General features: G+C 51.5%; 1 protein-coding gene across 1 annotated transcript in view; it reads left to right on the top strand.

The window, feature by feature from the left end:
• Positions 1-18,904, top strand: part of ERICH1 (glutamate rich 1) — a 40,816-nt gene extending 21,912 nt beyond the window's left edge. Inside the window, exons 3-6 of the mRNA XM_010963958.3 lie at positions 156-308; positions 13,457-13,903; positions 16,296-16,490; positions 18,377-18,904. Coding sequence (XP_010962260.1) covers positions 156-308; positions 13,457-13,903; positions 16,296-16,490; positions 18,377-18,450 — 869 coding nt within the window. The 3' untranslated portion in view covers positions 18,451-18,904. The remainder of the gene's footprint in view (positions 1-155; positions 309-13,456; positions 13,904-16,295; positions 16,491-18,376) is intronic.
• The last annotated feature ends 269 nt before the right edge of the window (positions 18,905-19,173 follow it).

The raw sequence follows: 19,173 nt of genomic DNA, 5'->3' as shown, positions 1-19,173 counted from the left end.
TTTCCTGGCTAGTTACATAGCCAACCAGCTCTTCTGGCACAATGCTTGGCTTATTAGGGTCGGTGTTTATGGCCGTGGTTTCTTCAGGGAATCTGGGTGGAGACGCTGCCCGGCAAGCAGGCGTCTGATGACCTCTGTCCCCGCCTCTCCCACAGGTGGCGACACTCAGACCCAGCCTGTGCGCCGGCTCTACACGGTGGGCCTGCCTCCCGAGGGCTGGGTCCCCCGCCCCCCGGAGCCCCCTGGCTGCATGGGTCCCGAGAGCGCCTCCAGCTGCGAGGGCTTCTCCAGCGGCGAGGACTCAGGAGGTAAGACCCCATCTGAACTGTGACTCGGGGTTGGGGGCGAGGGCACCGCCATGTGGGCCCTGCAGGCATTAAGGGCGGCGGTCCAGACCCACAGCAGGCGCAGTGCTCGGGGTGGGAGAGGACCCGAGGCTGGACGCGGTTGTGGCCGTGTGTGAGGCCGTGTTAGCGTCAGAACGTGAAAGTGCTCCTCTTGTTAAAGAGGCTTTTTTCTCGATTTTCCAGTTTCTTCAGAATTTCAGAGATTGTATATCAATTTTGTAATCAGGGAAGTAAGTTATTTTGCATCTGTCATGGAAAAACTGAAAGATTATACTGGCTTTTGCTGTCGGATGTCTTGTGAGTGAAGGAAGATCAAGGAGTCGGGTGCTCTGGTGCTCGTGCTGCACGTGAACCGTTTACCTTGGAAAGTGAAAGGTGCTTTTTCCCCTTTTAATTCATCATTTCAGAATTTCCTTAAGAGGAATTTGGAATTTTCAAATAAAAATTCATCCCAGGTGATTTTTTAGCAAATATGGTCTAAGAAACTATACCATAAACCTTATTTGACTATCAAGAAAATGTGGATTTCTAGTAGATAGATCATTCTGACTTCCTAATTAGAGGATCAGAAACCATAAAACCAAAAATGGGATAGCTTAGAAATACGTATTTGTCTTTTCAAGGCCTGTTGAAAAATCTTAGAATATAATTATTAGGTCGATAGATTAATTTCATCAGAAAATTAAACGTGTCCTTATAAAGACAGATCACTTTGGTGAAACAGTCCACTATGTCCTTAGTGTACTCGATAGAAAGGGCAGGACTCGTCCTGGGCAGCTGTGCACAGCTGGCTCCGCTGCGCGAGCCACCACCTGGCAGGTCTGTGGACTGGATCCCACCTGAGAACCTTCTGGTCGCCCTTGACCGAACGCACTGCCTAGCCTGGTTCTGCAGGGCTGAGCTAGAGGCCGTCCTCGCAGGAGGTGGGAAGGCGTCTCTCCAGCTGGACAGACATCTCTGCAGACAGCTGTCTCCTGCCAGCACCCACAGGGCCCAGGGCTGCCACCTCCAGGATGGCCTGGGGTTGGGCCTGGTGCCGCTTCTGCTCTGGCAGGAGTGCACTGGTCGGGGCAAACTAGGGAGAGGGCAGCAAGCGCTGAGGGTTCTTCCCCTCCAGTTGCCATGGGGACTGCACATCCTGGGGGACTTTGATTGTACCTTTGGCCCCAGCACATGCCCAGCTGCGTTTCCACAGGTGCTCCCTGGGCGGGCCGTGCTGCTCACTCCCCCTTCTGTTCCTGGTTCGTGGGAGCACACAGGTTCGCAGGACCTTCACTGTGGGTTCCCTTCTCAGTGGCCGGGGTCAGGGAAGGCGTGGGTGGACCGGCCTTGTACCTCTAAGGAGAGTGGACGGCTTGAAAGGGAGGCTGGAGTCTCTCAGTAGGGTGTTAGCTCTGTCCCTGAGATCAACATGACGCATCCCCTGGCTCTGCGTCTGCCCTGACCCCACGTTTGAGCCCCACCACTGCCCCGACCTGCCCAGCCGCCTTCCCACAGCAGGCGGGTCTGGGCTTCTCAGCTGACTTCCTGTGGCCACACACTCCTCCCCAGCCCAGGACTGGTCTCAGCTTTGAGGAGCAGTTTTCTTTTGAGAGGCTGTGTGAGCTCAGTTCCCTAAGTCAGCATCACTGGAAACACTGACCCGCTTTTTCAGAAGAGCTTTAAGTAACTTCCTAATCAAATTCAGGCTGGGAAGTCAATATCTTTCTATCCTGAACACTTGTAACGCATCTCCACATGTTTCAGGTCATTTTTCTTACTGTTTGTCTAGCATTTTTCCCCATTGCAAACCCCAGGAGGTGGGCCATTTGAGGTGTTGGAGGTGATAAGGTGGAAGGAATAAATGATGACGCTGTCTGCAATGAGAGGCCTGCGAGGCTGTGCTCAGCCGGGTGGTGTGTGTCGGGGTCCAGCTGGGGCCCAGGAAAAGGACAGGATTGTTAGGATGCTGGGGTGGGAAGGGGGAGGCCTGTGGCCAGGACTCGCCAGGCGTAAGGCGTGGAGACATGCAGGGGGAGGGTGGGTGAGTTCTTTTCAGGGGCAATTTTCAGCAGAGAGTGTGAGAACTGAAGCTGGAGAAGAAGAGAAAGTCCCTTAGTAACTGTGTCCAGCCATCATGTCCATTTTGAATGCCCAGCACCAGTGAGTCAGTTCAGTAGTAGCTTCTAGAAATGTCGAGAAGAGGACGAGTCTGCCTGGCCGGCTGCCCCGTCTGCCGCATCCCTCCTCCTGTCACTCACCCCTAGGAGGCGCTGGCCCTGGCCCCGCAAGGAGGCCAGTCACGTGCATGCGGGGTGGCAGGTCTGGTGCTGACACCCAGGTCTGACCACCTGCCCTCCCCGGGATAGCAGCCCTGGTCCCTCGTCCCCGCTGCTGGCCTGGGCCTTGTCCAGGTTGATGCTTGATCCTTATTAACTGTACCTCTGGGTTTGTTCCCGGGCCACCTGTGCCTGTTGGGAGACAAGACTGTGCCCCGAAATCTGCGCCAAAGGCCTGAATATCCATCACTTGCTCATCCCCTGCTGCCTGCAAACCACCTGCAGGAAACCTCTGCACGTCACAGGCACCAACTTTGAATTCTTGTACACTTAAAATGTTTGGGGGTGATGGGAAGAGATACAGCAGAAGGGAGTGGTGTTATCAGCCTACAGGGACAGTGCTGGGCTTTACTCTAGGGCCTCCTTACTGCGCTCCAGTTACCTCAGTACCCTGACGCAGCTTAGGTAAAAGGCATACGTGCTCCCTCCTGCCTTCGACGTCCGGCATCTCTCTCTCTCTCTCATGGTCTTGCACGTCCTTCCCAGGAAACAGTAAACCCTTGGCCCGATGTTGAGAATGGCCCACTGTGAATTATGCCAAAAGGAAGCCGCCCTCCTTGGCAACTATGCCTCTGAAACGCTCAGCAGCCTTATTTAGATGTTAACTTGTCACTCTGGTGGGAACACTGCTTTCCCCTCTGTCTTGGCACATATGTAGGAAGCTGCCCTGTGTGCGGTTCAAGTCCGCCACAGTTATATCAGAGTTCCCCTGGGGCAGCTGGGATAGTAAGTAATGTCTGTCCTCAGAACATATCAACTCACAGTCGTTTCCTGAACAAACTGCGCTGCAGATTCTGGAGAGCTGAGTGATTCTGGGGATTCTAGTGATTCTGAAGATGAGATCTGGGTAATTCTAGTGATGCGTGATTCTGGAGATCAGTGATTCTGGAGATGTGCTCTGGGGACTACCAGCAGGGACGCTTAACAGACGTGGAGCTGGTAATGAGAAAATGCTGCACCCTTCCTGAAGACACTGAGAGCTTGCCCCTGAGCAGCTATCGAGAAACAAGTTGGGCTGTTTAACTTTTAAAAGAAAACATAGGCATTGTCCCCAATGTGCTGTCCCCTGGGTGTTCATGAGGTACACACTGGCCAGCAGCTTGTGTGCGATGTGCTGTCAGGCTCCTGACAGAAGTCCCCGGGGTGTGATGAGGAATGTGGGGAGGGATCACCAATATTTGGGAGTCTAAACTCAGGAGAACACCGGCCATTCAGTCCATAAGTGTAAATGCTCACTTTAATCCAAGTCAGCCCGTAAGAAAGCTGTCTACCTGGTTGTGTTACTATGCCTCTCTCTAAATATATCACTTGGAATATCATTTTGTGTGTTCATTTTTTAATGTAGATTAATTAAAGGCATGGAGAGTGTTTTCTTTTTTGTATGAAACTATCATTGAAAACCTCGTTCTTTATTCTCCATGCACTCACTCACGTTTGTATAAAACTCCAGATGAAAAGTTGCTTTCAGAGTTCAGTTCTAGAAAGATGTTTTGCTTTTCATAACAGTTATGCTGCTTCTTACGGGATAAGAAATGTTACTCATATGTATACTTTTTGCTTTGGCTGCCAGGAAGCTCCAGTCCCAACTGCTCCCTATTTTCTTCAGTTGCTGCCATTTTTCTGGACTTCCATTTTCTGGGTACTTTTCCTTGCCTCTCGGTTGCTTAACTCCTATTTAGATTGAAACCTTACAACACTGGTGTTTCTAAGCTGTGCTGCATCCTTTTGGAAGTAAACAGAGCAAATGAGGTTCAACCACTGATTCACTTTAATAAAAGCCCCTGTGCCCAGGCCCCAGGAACATGAATTTGGCAGAGGGGGCTCGTCCTGGGGGAGGTTCACATGTGCGCAGTCACAGCAGAGTCTGGTGAGGCGTCCGGAGACAGCAGTGCTGCCCGAGTGCCCTGGCTGGGGGAGCCCTGCAGCAGGCCTGCTCTCAGGGCTGATGAGTCAGCAGGTGGAAGAGGCAGCAGCACTGCGGGGAGCTCGAGAGACACAGCGATCAGTGCACGAGGACACATGCTCCAGCGTGATGGCCAGCCGTGCTTAGCCATGTAGACCAGGCCCAGCGTGAGGCCCAGGAGCCGGTGGCATCTGGGGGTCTGGACTTGGAGACTCTGGGGCAGAGAGGACAAGGGAGGGGAACGGGCAGGACCAGCCTGGCCTAACCCACAGTCAGTGACAGGGAGTAGAACGTGGGCCCTGGAGGTTTTGTCAGGTTTGGTGGCGTTTTGCGAGTGAGGTGGAGGACAGTCTGCCTGCAGGGCCTCTGACCCTCGAGGGGTGAGGAGTGTGTGGGCACTGGGACGGCAGGCGGGCGTCACCCCCGGGCTGGCTTGGTGGTGACCCCTGCAGGGAGGAGGGCATTGGCTCCCTTGACCCAGGGCCACCGCTGGGAGTAACATTTTTAACATAGAGCAAAGGCTGCTGAAAGTGTTTTGTGAACTCTGGAGCCAAACAAATCTGAAATGTTGCTCCAAGAATTGTCCCATGTGTTCCAGTTACGAAGAAATTTGCATTTTATCTGGTGGCTCATCTGAACTTGACTACAGCGACTTCTCCTGGGTCCACAGGGGTACTTCCCCATCACACCCAGATTTTCATACCTGCCATCTGCGCCTGGCACTGCTCTGTCTGGACCCTGCACACAGGACTGCCCAAGCTTCTGGTGACACCGAGCACGTCAGGACATGTGTTGTCAAGGGGTCACATGCCGCCTCCCAGGTGCCTTCGAGGATTGATGGGAACTTAAACTAGATCGTGAGTCCACACTGAGAACTGGGTGCAGTTCTGCTCTTCCTTGTTAAAGTTCAGTATTTCATAAGCTGGTGTTCTTTTGGTGTGGAACTGCTTTATTCCAATAACCGATGTGTTTTAACCGAAATCACTCTTTCCACTCCTCTGGTGAGTGTCAGTCTTCTCCAGCGGGTCCCCTCTCTCAGCTCCGTGGACCTTATGGCTGTCCCCCCCTTCAGTGGGGATGGTCTGTACTCAGTCAGCCTCCTGTTGTGTCAGTTGATAAACAGAATTCCTCGGTCACGATTGCACCTCTTTGGCTCCTTCACTGTTTTCACGGGCTTCCTTCTGCCCTTGCACCTCTAGTAGCTGAACGGAGAATTCAGCCTTCAGCAGACAGCAGTAAGCCTTAATCACCCCCGACCCGCGTCTCCTTAGAAATGGAATTGTAACCGTGGTCCCCTCATTTCAGCGTTGGCTCCAGTGGGGAGCTGTAGCAGCTGTGGGCCCCACGTCTTACACCACAGTGTTGAGAGTGGAGGTGATCTTGGCACCGTGACCTGCAGGGTGCCCTCGCCTGGCTTGAAACCTGCTCTTCACAGCCACCACTTTCCACTCCGTTATCACCTTCTTTTTACCTTAAATGAAGATTCCAATTAGCTGCCCCCTTCCATCTCCCCTCCCGACTTCCAGTGTCCCGTCTCTCATGAGCAGGCGCTTATCTTTGGAAAGATGGGGACTGTCTTGTTGCTGGACCCAGTGCTACCAGAGGTGCGTCCCTCCTCCGCAGGGCCCGTCCTGCCGTGGTCGCGGCCCCGCAGCCGTGGGTAGACCCTCCTCCGTGGTGAAAAGAGCCCGAGCTCCTGCCTGCCGCTGCCGGCAGGTTGAGTTCTGAAGTTGCTTGCAAAACTTCACATGTACACATTTTACACAGAAATAGGAAGCTCTATTTTTATAAACCAAAAAACAGGCCAGCCTTCAGAAAAGAGGGCCCTTTCTGTTACTCCAATCTTAGGGTTTTTTTAATGAAAAATATTTGTTTTTCTTGACCACAGAGACGCTCATTATTGAAAAGTCAAGCATTATAGACGACACACAGGAAGTAAAACATTACCTAAGGCCACCAGCCCGAGACTTTGCAGGAATCATCTTGCAAAACCTCTCCCCTGTGCGTGTTGTGTATGACATGCAGATTTTATAAAAATTGTACCATATTATATAAGCACTTTCCACACTTAATACATTGTAGAGGTGCATATAGATATATTTATATCATTTTTTAACGTAACTGAAATCTTTCTATGAAAGCAACTTGATTATGAGTATCACCTCCTCCCCCCATTGAAGGGCATCTAGAACTTTCTGGGGTGCTCAGTAAGCACTTTGCATGTAATCACCATTGCACAATCATGCAATAGTCTAATTACCTCCTGAGTACAAATTCTTGGAAGTGGGACTATTAAGTGTAGAAGAGTACATGTGTTTCTATATTTGGAGATGTGTTAAACCGTCTCTCAGAAAGCTGTTCCAGTGTTGATTCCTGATGGCAGTCTAAGGAAATTCTCTTTCTTCCATTGCCTAGACATTTTTCAGTCTTTTAAATTTTAGCCAATCATTTGGGCAACATATCTCTTACATCTTCGTGTGAGAAAATGGTGCAGGAGGGAAGTTCCTTCAGTGCCTAAGAGCCTGAATGACAGATACGACTGTTTCTTTATGGCAAAGGGCACTGTAAACAAGGTTCAAAGCAGAGGACAGAGCAGATGATACTTGCACATTCTGTAGCAGGTAGAAGTTAGTTTCCTTCCCACATAACAAGCTCTTACAAATCAATGAGAAGGAAAAGGCCACCCCGGAGAGTGAGCCCCGGAGGAACAGAAACATGCGCGGCTCCTGCTTCTGTGCTCTTTTTGGGAGGGGGTGTGATTAGGTTTTTTTTCTTTTTTTTTTTAATGAAGGTCCTGGGGGTTGAACTCAGGACCTTGTGCAGGCTGAGCACATGCTCTACTGCTGAGCTACACCCTCCCTCCTGCTTCTGTGCTCTTACGTGAGATATTTAGCCCATCTGAAGTATTTTGTTAGACCCATCTTTAAAAATAGATTTCCCTTCCTAAATCCTGCACTTTTTCTTGAATTATCTGTTAGTTTTCCTTGATGATTTTAGAGGCCGTCTTCATGACAAGACAGTCCACATCCACTGCCCTTTCCTTGGTCTCCTCCTCACCCGTCTTCCCAGGCTGGCTGCATCTCCAGCGGCCGGGGGGCCCTGCCCTCCTCTGCACCCTCCCCTGGGCCACGTGGGCGCCGCAGAGCCGGGCGCAGGTGAGGGCTGCTCAGGAGGCCTGGGCGCAGCGCACGGGCCTGCACTGTAGGAGCCCGAGCCGTCCGCCAGCTCCGTTGTCCCTTTGCTCGCTCCAGGAGGGGTATCCCCACGTTTGCCAACCTGTGGATCGACCACTTAGTAACGTCTCATGTGCCTGTGTGCACCTGCACGCAGCCTTTTCTAGTGTCGATGTCGGATGTCACCAGGGCACCCGCTTCCTTCTCGGCTGTGAACTTTCCGTGGACCGACAGTGTGATGTGGCTGAGACTGTCGCTGTGTCACCTCCGTGTCTCAGGAGCCACCTGCTGGCTCCCCCGCCCTCAGGAAGGGGAGCTCTGGGTCTTGGACGCAGGGCCCCTGCCGTTCATGCTGTTGCGAGTGGGTCCTGCTGAGACCTAGCTCTGCGCTGGCCAGCCGCCCTCACGTGAGTCCCCTGCGTCTGTTTGAGACCAGCCACGCTGGCCGCAGTCCTTTTGCTGCTCTGCTGTCCCCGCCACCAGCCAGGCAGCATCAGGCCCAGCCTCGCTCTGGGCTTCCTTCTAGCCTTTGCCTCGCTGCTCGGTCGCTCCACTGTGGGGGCCTCTCCTCCACCCAGATCCTTCCCTTCCCAAATCCTCCCTCGGCCCCCTTGACCCAGCCCACCACGAACATAGGGGCGTCCCCACACCTTCGCCTCCCACCCACTTTCCTGCTCCGGGGAGACGGAGCTCCGACTGGCCCAATGGTAGATGGCTGGCTTGAGGGGCCTGGGTTCGCAGCCCTGTGGACGGTGTGGTCTCCCTTCCCTCTCCGGGCCTCGGTTTCCTTGTGTACCGTGCCCTCACGCCTGCTCTGCCGTCAGCCTGGGCTTATTGCAGAGCTTGTGCAGACGTGAGCCCTGCCAGCTTTCCACTCCCCGAGGCCCCGTGCCTGTGGGTCAAGTCTTCAGTCAATGTTTGATGAACCGACTTGAAAAGTTATTTACAAAAACAGCTGTAGGAAGCGTCAGTCCTCTCTCCTCGATCGTAATCACAAGTGGTTTGACTGTACTGACGTGGCTTTTGTGTTCAGATCAAGCTGCGAGACCATTAAAATCAAGCCATTTTTGTGGAAAGCTAATATTATTATTCTCATAGCAAGCACCAGTTGAAATAGTTATTAACATCAAGCTTTTGGAAGCATGAGCTGAACGTACGGTTCTAACGTGGATTCATCGCGAGGTAAACACTTGTCCTTTTCACGTGTTTGGACAGAGTGAGGGCTCAGCTCTAAGGCCGACCACCGTCAGGTCTTCCCGGCTCCGTCTGGCTGAAGAAACCCTGATGCCTGATCTCCGTGACTTGGGAGGCGCGGTGCAGAGCAGGCCCTCCAGCTCACGGAATAATGCGGTGCCTTTCACCAAACGCAGCTGGGGCCCTCCGCCTGGGCCCGCGTTCTGCACACGTCACACTTGGCTCAAGGGTGACGGAGTCAGAGTCGGAGTCAGCAGATTTTCACTGTTGTCCTGGTGATTTGAGACTGAAATGAGACTTAAAACCTGCAATTATGTGAAAGCCTTTCCTTTCTCACAGGTCACTAGGGTGTCCACGGGCCCGGGGGTTGGAGTCGTTCTCAATACTCTTCTCTCTTAGTCGGTCAGCTAGAACCCACACTAGACCGTCGGCTTCTGTGGCCGTCACTGTCCACCACGTGGAACAGCAGGCTGGACATGGAAGGAGTTCTCATTCTCAGAGCACCTGAAACAGGCCTAGGTTCCTTCAGAGGACCAGAACTCTTTTGCTTGCTGCTGGCTTTGTTTCTATGGTGTCCTGTGGGCACCACACCTGGCACCCTGGATCCCTCCCTGTCCAGGGGACCAGCCAGCGTGACTTCTGAGTGTGTGGGTCAAAATGTTAATTCGAGAATAATTTACCCGTGGAATCTGCACAGCTCTTTAACCTGTCTTATAAAAAAGAAAACCCACATTTGTTCTGATTGGCATTTATTTTCTTAGAATAATTACTTAATTTTCAAACCATTGTTGACACATACTCATAAGAAACTTGGATCAGAGAAATACTTCGATCATGGTAAACTTTTACACCAATTTAGCTTACTGTAAGTGAATGCATTACAATAGTAGAATGGATTATGGATATTTTTATTAGATATTGATTAATACTTCTTCAACTAATAGACATTCCAGTATTAGCAGTCCTAGCCAGAGCAGTTAGACAAGAAGAAGACATAAAAGTCCTCCAAATCAGGAAGGAAGAAATAAAACTGACTGTATTTGTAGATGACATGATATTATATACGAAAAACACTACAGACTTCACCTAAAAACTGTCAGAATGAACAAGTGAGCTCAGTAAAGGTGCAGGCCACAAAGTCGGTTTTCAAAGATCAGTTGCATTTCTTTACGCTAACAATGAACTATCAGAGAAATTAGGAAAACAGCCCAATTTACAGTTGCACCCAAAAAAATAAAGTACTTAGGAATAGATTTAATGAAGGAGGTGAAAGATTTATACACAAAACCTGTAAGACACTGATGAAAGAAATCGAAGATGGCAAAAGTAAATGAATGGAAAGGTTTTCCCTGCCCATGGATTCGAAGAATTAATACTGTTATAGTGTGTGAACATTTGCTGCCCAGAGCAATCTACAGATCCAGTGCGATTCCTGTCAGAATCCCAGTGCCGCTTCCACAGAAAGAGAACAAGCAACCTGGCGGTGTGTGGAGCCACAGAGTCCCTGAAGAGCCGAGGCGGTCTTGAGAGAGAGCAAAGCTGGAGGCACCAAGCTTCCTGATGTTAACCTATGTGACAGAGCTATCGTAGTCGAAACAGTGGGGCATGGAGGTGGGACAGGGACGTCCTGCACTTGACATCTCGCTCAAGAGCTCACAGAGGAGCCAGGGGCTCTGCCATCTGTGACACCCACCACCACGGCAGCCAGAGACCCTGGGGACGCTCACAGTGATGTTTTTTCACATCTCTCGCTCCTCACCACACTGGGAAACCTCTCTGAAGCCAGAGCTGTGCTTCCAGCCCCTGACCACAGTCACCGCAGGCGGCTACAGCACCACTCATTGAAGGGGCGAGGCCTCTGCCAGGCTGACCTGGTGACGCTCAGGTTTGGCGAAGGACAGGCGCCTGTGAGAGTTACCTGCTGCGAGACAGCCCCGGGCGGCTGGTCTGTGACTCAAGTCTGTGATGGCCGCTTCCTCTGCAAAAGCAAGTGGGCCCTGCGGCCACCAGCTTGGGAGTCACGTGTGATGTTGATGTGACATCTGTGTACAAAGTGTGTCTCTGTGGGAAGAGACACCGACCACCCACAGGAGCTCCGATCCAAGAGAATTTTGACGTTTCTTACTCATAACTTTCTGAAGCCTTCTCATGACCTCTGTGTCCTAAACGCCTCATCACAGCCTTTGATGGGCCACTCCTCTGCCCAGACTCACGGTTTGACCTCGTATGGGAAGCTGGTCCTTCCACAAAGCCTGGCGTGTGGCTCTAGTTCCAGAGCCTGTCACACGAGCACCAGCCACCGGCCACAGGTGAAGGGGCACCGGGAGGCGGCAGGCGAGGGCAGTGACGGAAGGCAGCCTTGCTGGGCATGTGACGTCTGTGTGTCCAGGCACTGCCACCTCCGCAGTTAACCCTCTGCCCCTTAATTACTCAGATTAATTAGGGGCAACTGCCTCCCGCCCCCCACCCTCTCTCCCTCCTGAACCGCACGGCACCTCACAGGCACGCCGGGGCCTGCAGCCCACCCACACTTAGCAGGGGCCCGCAGCCCACCCACACTTAGCAGGGGCCCCTCCTGGGCCTGGCCTTGCCCTCTCCCGGCTCCCCTCACACCACTGACTTTGGATCTGTCCCTCAGCCAAATGCCCCTCGGCCCTGAACAGGCCTCCCTGACTTCTCTGACCATCGGCTCCAGTAGCATCCTGTCCTCCTCACTTGATGCCACAGAGTCCCTCGCTTTGTCCACGTCCCCTCCTCTCTGCAGCCCCCAGAGAGCAGTGTCCCTACAACCTCCTGCCGAAACAGGATGTCCACCCTGGGGTAGGGGGTGCTTGTGAGCACCTGAATCTCACCTTCTATTTCAGTTAACTTAAGTCTACACGTAACGGCCACGCACAGCCAGCCTAGAGGGCAGGGGCTACAGTGTGTTCATGCCTGTAATCTCAATGTTTAACATGGGGCAAAAAGTGAAAATTCAGTGACTGTTGCATCCATTAAGGACACATTTTATCACACGCTCATTTTTCCCAACACCATTTATTGAAGAGACTCCTTTCCCCATTGTATATTCTTGGCTCCTCTGTTGTAAATTAATTGACCATAAGTGCATGAGTTTATTTCTGGGCTCTCTGTTCTGTTCCACTGACCTACGTGTCTTTAATTTTTTCTTCTTTTAACTGAATCTGGAAAACTTTAAAAAAAAATCTATAGGCAGTGGTCATTTTTCAAACATTAATATTTTATAAGACCAGAGATCCGGTGAATGAGCTGTGGTCTGTCAGCTACACTAAGCAGGCCCCTAGTATCAGCTAATACCTGCTTTCAGGTGAAGCAGGAAGACGCCGTGTTGAGTGACGACGCACTGGTGACTGAGGAGAGAGAACACACCGCGTGGGGGGCAGACGATGGCAGCGGATCGGGATTCTGTGAGGAGCACTTGGGCTTCACGCCAGGTCGAGGGAGCCCCGGGTCCCCTGGCTATCCCGTGTGTGAGGAGGAAACTGAGCCCTCTCACTGGAAACCGGGGGAGGGCTGTCTCCCCGTGTCCAGACGCAGTGTCTGATTTGACGATGCCTGAGGCCAGCAGGGGGCCACCCGAGCCGGTGTGAATGCACAGGGGGAGTTTGCTGTGTAGACAGACTCAGAGTCCATAGCAGGAAAAGAGGCAGCTTCGGGGATTGGAGGGTCATGACAGGTGGGTCCCAAGTCTCAGGACCCTCAACACTGGGACTGCAACGTGCAGGATGGGGGTGTCTTCCTTCTGACCTTGAGTAGGAATCGCCGGAGAGGGGTTTTCACTCCACACGGGACACGCTGCACACGACCCAGAAACCTCCCCCGGGCTGTCCAGCTTCTCACCATCGCCCATGCCAGGTCTGCTTGGGCAGAGCCCAGGGCGCAGGGCAGCGCGGGTGTGCCGAGTGGGCGCCTCCCTGTGGATCCGCCCGGCTCGCGTTTCTCGGCTCCACATCCACCCACAGGTCTTGCCCCTCATCCAGTTCCGACCTGTCTTCACCTTGTCTGCTGTGTCCCTGTGGCCACCACCTCTCGAACAGGTCACTTACAGGCCAAGAGCAGACTTAATCTTCATTCACACACGACCTGTTTGCTTCCCATCCTCACACACAAGGGGCTCTTCAGAAGATACTAAAGTGCATTTTTAAAACAGAAGAATTTATGCTTTTTCCCCAAGGCCGTAGGAATGAAATTTAACTCTCAATAAAATTGCAGCAAGTCCTTAAAATCACAGCAACTGTCATGATTATAACAATGGTGGACACACACGCGTGCGCACACACACACACATACATCTGTTTGGAAGTAGGTGGTTTATTTTATGGTAAGTCCCAGGATCCTTCACAGTGAATTTAGTTGGGATAAAGTTGAGAATCACTGAAGTAAATATTTTAAATTCCTTTTCTACTGAAATTAACAGATCCTAGTGGAAAATTTATTAGCCTAATGTGCTTGTAATGGTTCCATTTTACAGAAAATTATTGATTTGAATTATTGTTTTTATAGAACAGGATCTTCATGATCAACCAAAGAGAAGAAGAATTAGAAAGCACAAATCCAAGAAAAAATTTACAAATCCCAATAACGTTCACATGGAACAAGCAGAATTAGAGAAACAGCAGAGTCTTTTACAAGAAAAATTGCAGCCATGGCACCCAGATGGCCCCACAATCAGCAAAAACAAAAAAAGGAAGCTGAAAAAGAAACAGCAGATTGAAAGGAAGAAAGTGGCTGGTTTACTACCAGGGGCCTCTGGGGTCAGCTTCATGTACCAGCCAGAGGAGGACAGCAGTGAGCAGGACGGCGTGGGGGAGAGCCACGGGGGGGCCGTCCCAGATGCCGGGGGCGAGGGGACCCCAGACGTTGAAGAGGAAGACGTTGAAAGCACCCAGGAAAAGGTGGCTGGTATCCTAAACTTTCTGAAGTCAACACAAGAAGTTTATTTTTATGACGGTATGTTTCTTCCTGTTGTTATTTTGAATAATGGCAGCTACTTATTTGGAGAAACAAGCAAATGCCATAAAATATGTAAATGTTTAAAATATAGAATATATTAAAATACTCAGTATTCCAAATAAGTCATTAGCTTTGAGGCAAAAATCCAAATGTTTAGATTCGTCCCGGAGGCTCTGGGCTGGCCCTGTGCCCGGGGCTCCCAGGAGAGCAGGCCAGCCCGTCAGAGCCACGTCCACACGAGGCCCGTCTCGTCCTCACGTCTCTAAAACCCGGCTTCAGGATATGTTGGTATTCTCAGCTGTGCTTCGAAAGAAAAGATACGTCTGGACTGGAGGTTTTGGTGAACGCTTGTCCATTCTCGTCAGCTACCAGAGGCAAAGAAGCCCAGCTGCTCTTTTAGGACAGCTTGTGACTCGGTGATCTGAGGCGTCCCTCCTTGTAGTGAGGTGGGCGGTGGCGTTTATTCTGGGTTTATTCTAGGGATGATGGCTCCTTGCCTTTGCGCAGAACCTAGCAGACAGCTGCCCTGAGGGTCAGGGAGAAGCAGGTGCTGGCTTGGAGCCGAGAGCAGAGGCCCTGAGGTCAGCTGTGCCCGGTTCTGATCCGTCCCTGGTAGACCGGGATGTAGTGGCTCAGTGCCTCCCGACTCCAGCAAGACACGGGGCAGTGTTCTTAGGAGAAGATGGACAAATGCTTGCCGTGTGATAATCTGAGGGGTAAGGAGCAGATTGAAACAGTGATGCAAAAGCACCGTTGTTAAGGGACCCGTTTTAGCCGAGAAGGTCCACCCTTTCCTCTCCGCTTGCTCTCAGCTCTTCCTATTTAGTTGAAAGCATCCTTGACGGGGGCTGGACGACACTAGCCGGAGGACGTGGCTGAACTTGCAGGGCAGAAGCGGGGTTCGGAGAGCAGCTGGTGGTGGACCACCCTCCTGCGAAGGGGGGCTGGAAGCCAGTTTCAGGTGTGTTTGGAATGTTGAGAGCTGCTGAGAAAAGCCCTGAGGAGGACAAAGCCCGAGGAGGGGAATGAACCATAGCCCCACACCCTCTCTCCATCAAGAGATCCTCCAGTTCTGGACAGGGGCTGGGGCGAGGTCCGGGGAGGGGGCAGACAGAGTAGCAGAGCCTCGGTGGGCTCACGGGTCTGGGGAGGAACACGGAGGCCCGGGGTTGGCCGGTTCTGTGAGAAAGGACAGTCAGAGACCAGAAGCAGTCCTCTGGGGTCCCCCCCCAGACCTTGGCCGGGCCCTGAAGCTGTGGATGAGGTAGGAAGCCAAGCTCAGGGCATCTACACAGCAGGGTGGACCTTGTGGTGTCTTGGGAAACGGAGCAGATAGCTTATGCCGACCGTCTGGTGCAGCACGCAGGCTGTGCACTCAGGAGGAGGTAGGTGACTGCCTGCAGACCTGCAGCACCCTGTGGTCAGCCTGTCCCCGAGCAGAGGCACCGGGAGCCCTCTCTGCAGGAAAGGACGTTAGCCAGATCCTGCAGCAAGAGATGGGCCCTTACGATCGAAACTGCCAGTTAAAAGCCACAGGAAGGCCACGGGCGGGCGCGGGACGCTGATGTCACCAGACAAGGAGTTTAAAGCAGCTATGATTGAGGTGTCCAAAAATGGGAGAGAAGGGAGAAAAAAGGAGACGATCGGAGACTTTGACCAGATAATTTGAATCTATTAGGATAATCTAATGGAAATTCTAGGCCTGAGAAATACAACAACTGAAAATAAGAACTCCAGGTGCGATTCATCAGAAAGGAGATTTACAACTGGGAGACAGGCTGCTGGAGGTATCCAGCGTTAGAGGAGAGAAAGGGCGGGAAGCACAGACACGTAGCAGACACGTGGGGCGGGGCCAGCCTCACTCGCCGAGCTGGGGCAGGAGGGACGTGGGAGAGGTGGCGGCTGGGAGTTTCTCCAAGTTGGAAAGGCCACGAAGTTGGACTCCAGACGTCCTGGGGACGCCATCCGGGATCAGTGCGGGAGCCGCCTCGGCCCGCTGCGGTCCAACGGCTGCCGGCCGGGTACTCACAGGGGCAGCGGGGGAGCCTCCCAGGCTGCAGCAGTTTTCCCTGTGTTTGCAGGTGCCTGACAGCCCTGGGGGGCTTGGTTTCGTGTCTGTCTGTCTGTCCTGCCCCGAGTGGGAGCTCCCGTGCATGACACTCGGAAGCTGGTTTACAAGATCGGGGCTCGTGAACAGATGGCATGTTCCCACTGTCTCCAACAATTGTGTTTTGTTGCTTACTTTGCAGAGTTTTAATTATCTTTCTCTTTCTATTCCAAACATCTCATTCTAAGTAGAAAACGTTTGGGGCTTTCTTTAAGAGTTGAAAGCGTACCTTCGGTTTACAAGAGTAAGAGTTCATTTCTGAGTGATCCTGACTGTGTTTAGGTGTCTCCAAGGATTCAGATTCCTCTGTCTTTATGGACGCCACTGAAGAACTGTTTAAACATCTTGAAACTCACAGCATGTCCTCCTCAGATGTGTTCATGCTGGATCACATGAAAACACTGTTACTTTTGCGGGATACTGAAGGACTGACGCGTGCCCTGGAAGTGTTCCCGGAACACTGCGGGATGCCACCCGGTACGTAACGCACATTCATTCACTGTGCTGCTTTAGACACTCCTGTCTGGGTTTTGCCTCCAAGAAACGTACACGCTACACAGCCACGAGTCAGAGAGTATAAGGATGCACGTGTGGCCTGAAGGCTAGATTCCCACAGAGGAGCTTGGTTCTTGTATCTCTGCCTGCTGAGAAGTGTTTCACAGGATAAATGCAGAAATGCACGTACAGCCCGGTTTTCCAGACGCAAGCTGTCCACTCTTAGGACCAAACTTTCGTTAGTTTAAATAGAAGTGAAAGACTTCATTGCTTCTTCCTTTTTCCTTTCCCTCTGCTTGATTTGGAGAAGTTGCGTTTTTATTGTCCTCCACGTGTCTTGGTCTGCCTTCCTGAACTACTACAGTTAGAAGAAGCTGAACTGTAAGATGATCTTTCTTTGGTTTACTCCCTCAGCCTTTGCTGGGGACCCATTCCGTGCAAACTGTTGAGTACTGGAGCTGGCTGTGCGTATGTCTTCCGAACACTGTGGTGGGGCTTCATGTTGGCAGCTTGAAGTGGGTGGCGGTGGGAATATTCAGGGCACAGAAATCGGCAGATCCTGCATCTCAGAGGCTCAGGACTATCTGGAGAGCACTTCACCCGCCCAGCACTGAGCAGAACTCTGTGCCAGACCGAGACCAGGCCCCTGGCAGGTTTTCAGCTGTAGGAATGAAGTGGTTCTGCAGTTACCTGGTGGCAGTCTCACAGCGAGCACAGTGCAGGTCCCCCTCAGAAACCTCGTAGTGGGGCTCAAGTCAGGACACCACGTCACACTCAGCAACTCAGGGGGCACTGCTGGGATTAGCTATGACTGACGAGGGTGGAGGAGCCCCTGCAAGTTGGGGTCGCCAGGAGCACCGCCTCCCTCATGGGCTTAGGAGCTTCTGGTGAGGGAGGCCGTGTCTGCAGCCACCTGTGCGGGCTCTGCTCTTGCCGTGGGGCCTTCAGCAGAGAAACACCTGCCCTTGGGTGCTCACGCTCCGGTGCGGGGCAGAGAAGAAGGATGGAGAGGTAAAAGGAGACCGACCTGCTTTGTGGAGCTGAGCCTGCGAGGAGGGGGGAGTGAGGGGCCTCGTGGTCTTGCGTGTTCCATCCCTCATGTGTACGCACATGCACACGTCACCTCCTGTGGGGTTCTTACTGCACTCAGCACTGTGGCCCTGCTGCAGGAATCCCCACCCTCGACCCTCCTGACCTGCGCGTGGTGGGACACCGTAATCCCCCCGGGTCTGAGTCTAGGGGATCAGGCAGAGGGCCTGGCAGCTGGCCCTGGGCAGGACAGCAGACAAGTTTGGAAGGACCCCACCCCGCAGCCCCAGCCCCTGCACGACAGCGGGTCACTGGCCTCAGCCGTCAGCCGCCTGCAGGCTCCAGGCTCTGAGCTGGGGTGTGGGCTTTCAGGGATGGAGCCTTGAGAGCCAGAGCTTTGCTGCGGGCCTTCCTGACCGTTCCCTGAAACTCGGGAGCCACCTGTCCAGGCTCATCGCTTAGGAGTCTGGCTGCGTTGCCCATCTGTGATGTAAACCTCTACCTCGGCCTCATTTCAGTTTGTATGCAGTCTCTAGGAGTTCAGATGTTAAGTATGTAACATTGTATGTGACGCTGTGAGGCTCAGGTCCAACAGCGTGTGAACCTGGCAGGCTCGAGCCCGAGTAGGATTCCAGGCTCCCCCAGACTTCCGTGTGACTCGCAAGTGTGCTGCCACCGTCGATGTCATCTGACACCCAAGTTGTGCTTTATTAGATTATTTCAGGGTTCACCTTGGGCCTAAAGATTAATATCTGCAAAATGATAGTTTATGCTTTTTTCTTTTTGTTTGGGTTTCTTGTGTTATTTTATTTTTTTTCTGTCTTGTTTTTGCTTCCCAGACTACGCCAGGGTGATCTCAGCTTTCTTTAGTTACTGGATCACACGTGTCCTTCCTGAGAAAAACACTGAATAAAACCAGTGCATCTATTTGAGAAGAGCTAATATTTAACAAGAAAATAGAAAAACAGACGTGAAGTGGGCTGAGCCTTAATTCCTGTACACAAAGAAGATGAAATTCTCTATATTTTCTTTGTAACCCAAACCGTGGGAACTTGGAAGACATTCCTCCTGTTTTATTCATGTGTTTGTACATAATACAAACAAAGTAAGAGACTTTAAATGAAAAATTGGGATAAAATTGGAAGTTTTCACTTCTTTGAAATTACATGTCTTCAATTACTACATAGTGATTCTGTTTTTCTGATTCCTGTAAAGATTAAAAATGGACATTCTGTTAGATTGAATAAGCTGTATAGCTTGAAGCTGTTATATATTTGCATAAGATTTTACATCACCTGGCGTCTGAAAGTCTGTTTTAAGAATGCCGTATGAATATTAAAATGTTAAGTATTTTTATTCTAGTTGAATTTATTGTTTTCTTCTTTTTTTCCTCTACTTTAAGAATAAGCTCAAGAATATGTTTTTCCTGTTTGATCTTCCTTTTGTTGTGGAAGCTGTCATCCATTTTCAGTGTGCCTGAGTTTTAAAAACATCAGTCAATTGGGGTAACATTTTCGGATGGCATTGGCTGTGTTCAAGAAAATATTCTTTTTCATTTCATCATTTTCATTGTGTTATGCATACATAACATAAAATTTGCCATCTCAGCCATTTTTAAGTGTACAATTCAGTGGCA

This window comes from Camelus bactrianus, chromosome 26, assembly GCF_048773025.1.
Source record: "Camelus bactrianus isolate YW-2024 breed Bactrian camel chromosome 26, ASM4877302v1, whole genome shotgun sequence".
Lineage (NCBI taxonomy): Eukaryota > Metazoa > Chordata > Mammalia > Artiodactyla > Camelidae > Camelus > Camelus bactrianus.
This window is presented reverse-complemented; position numbering and strand designations above follow the sequence as displayed.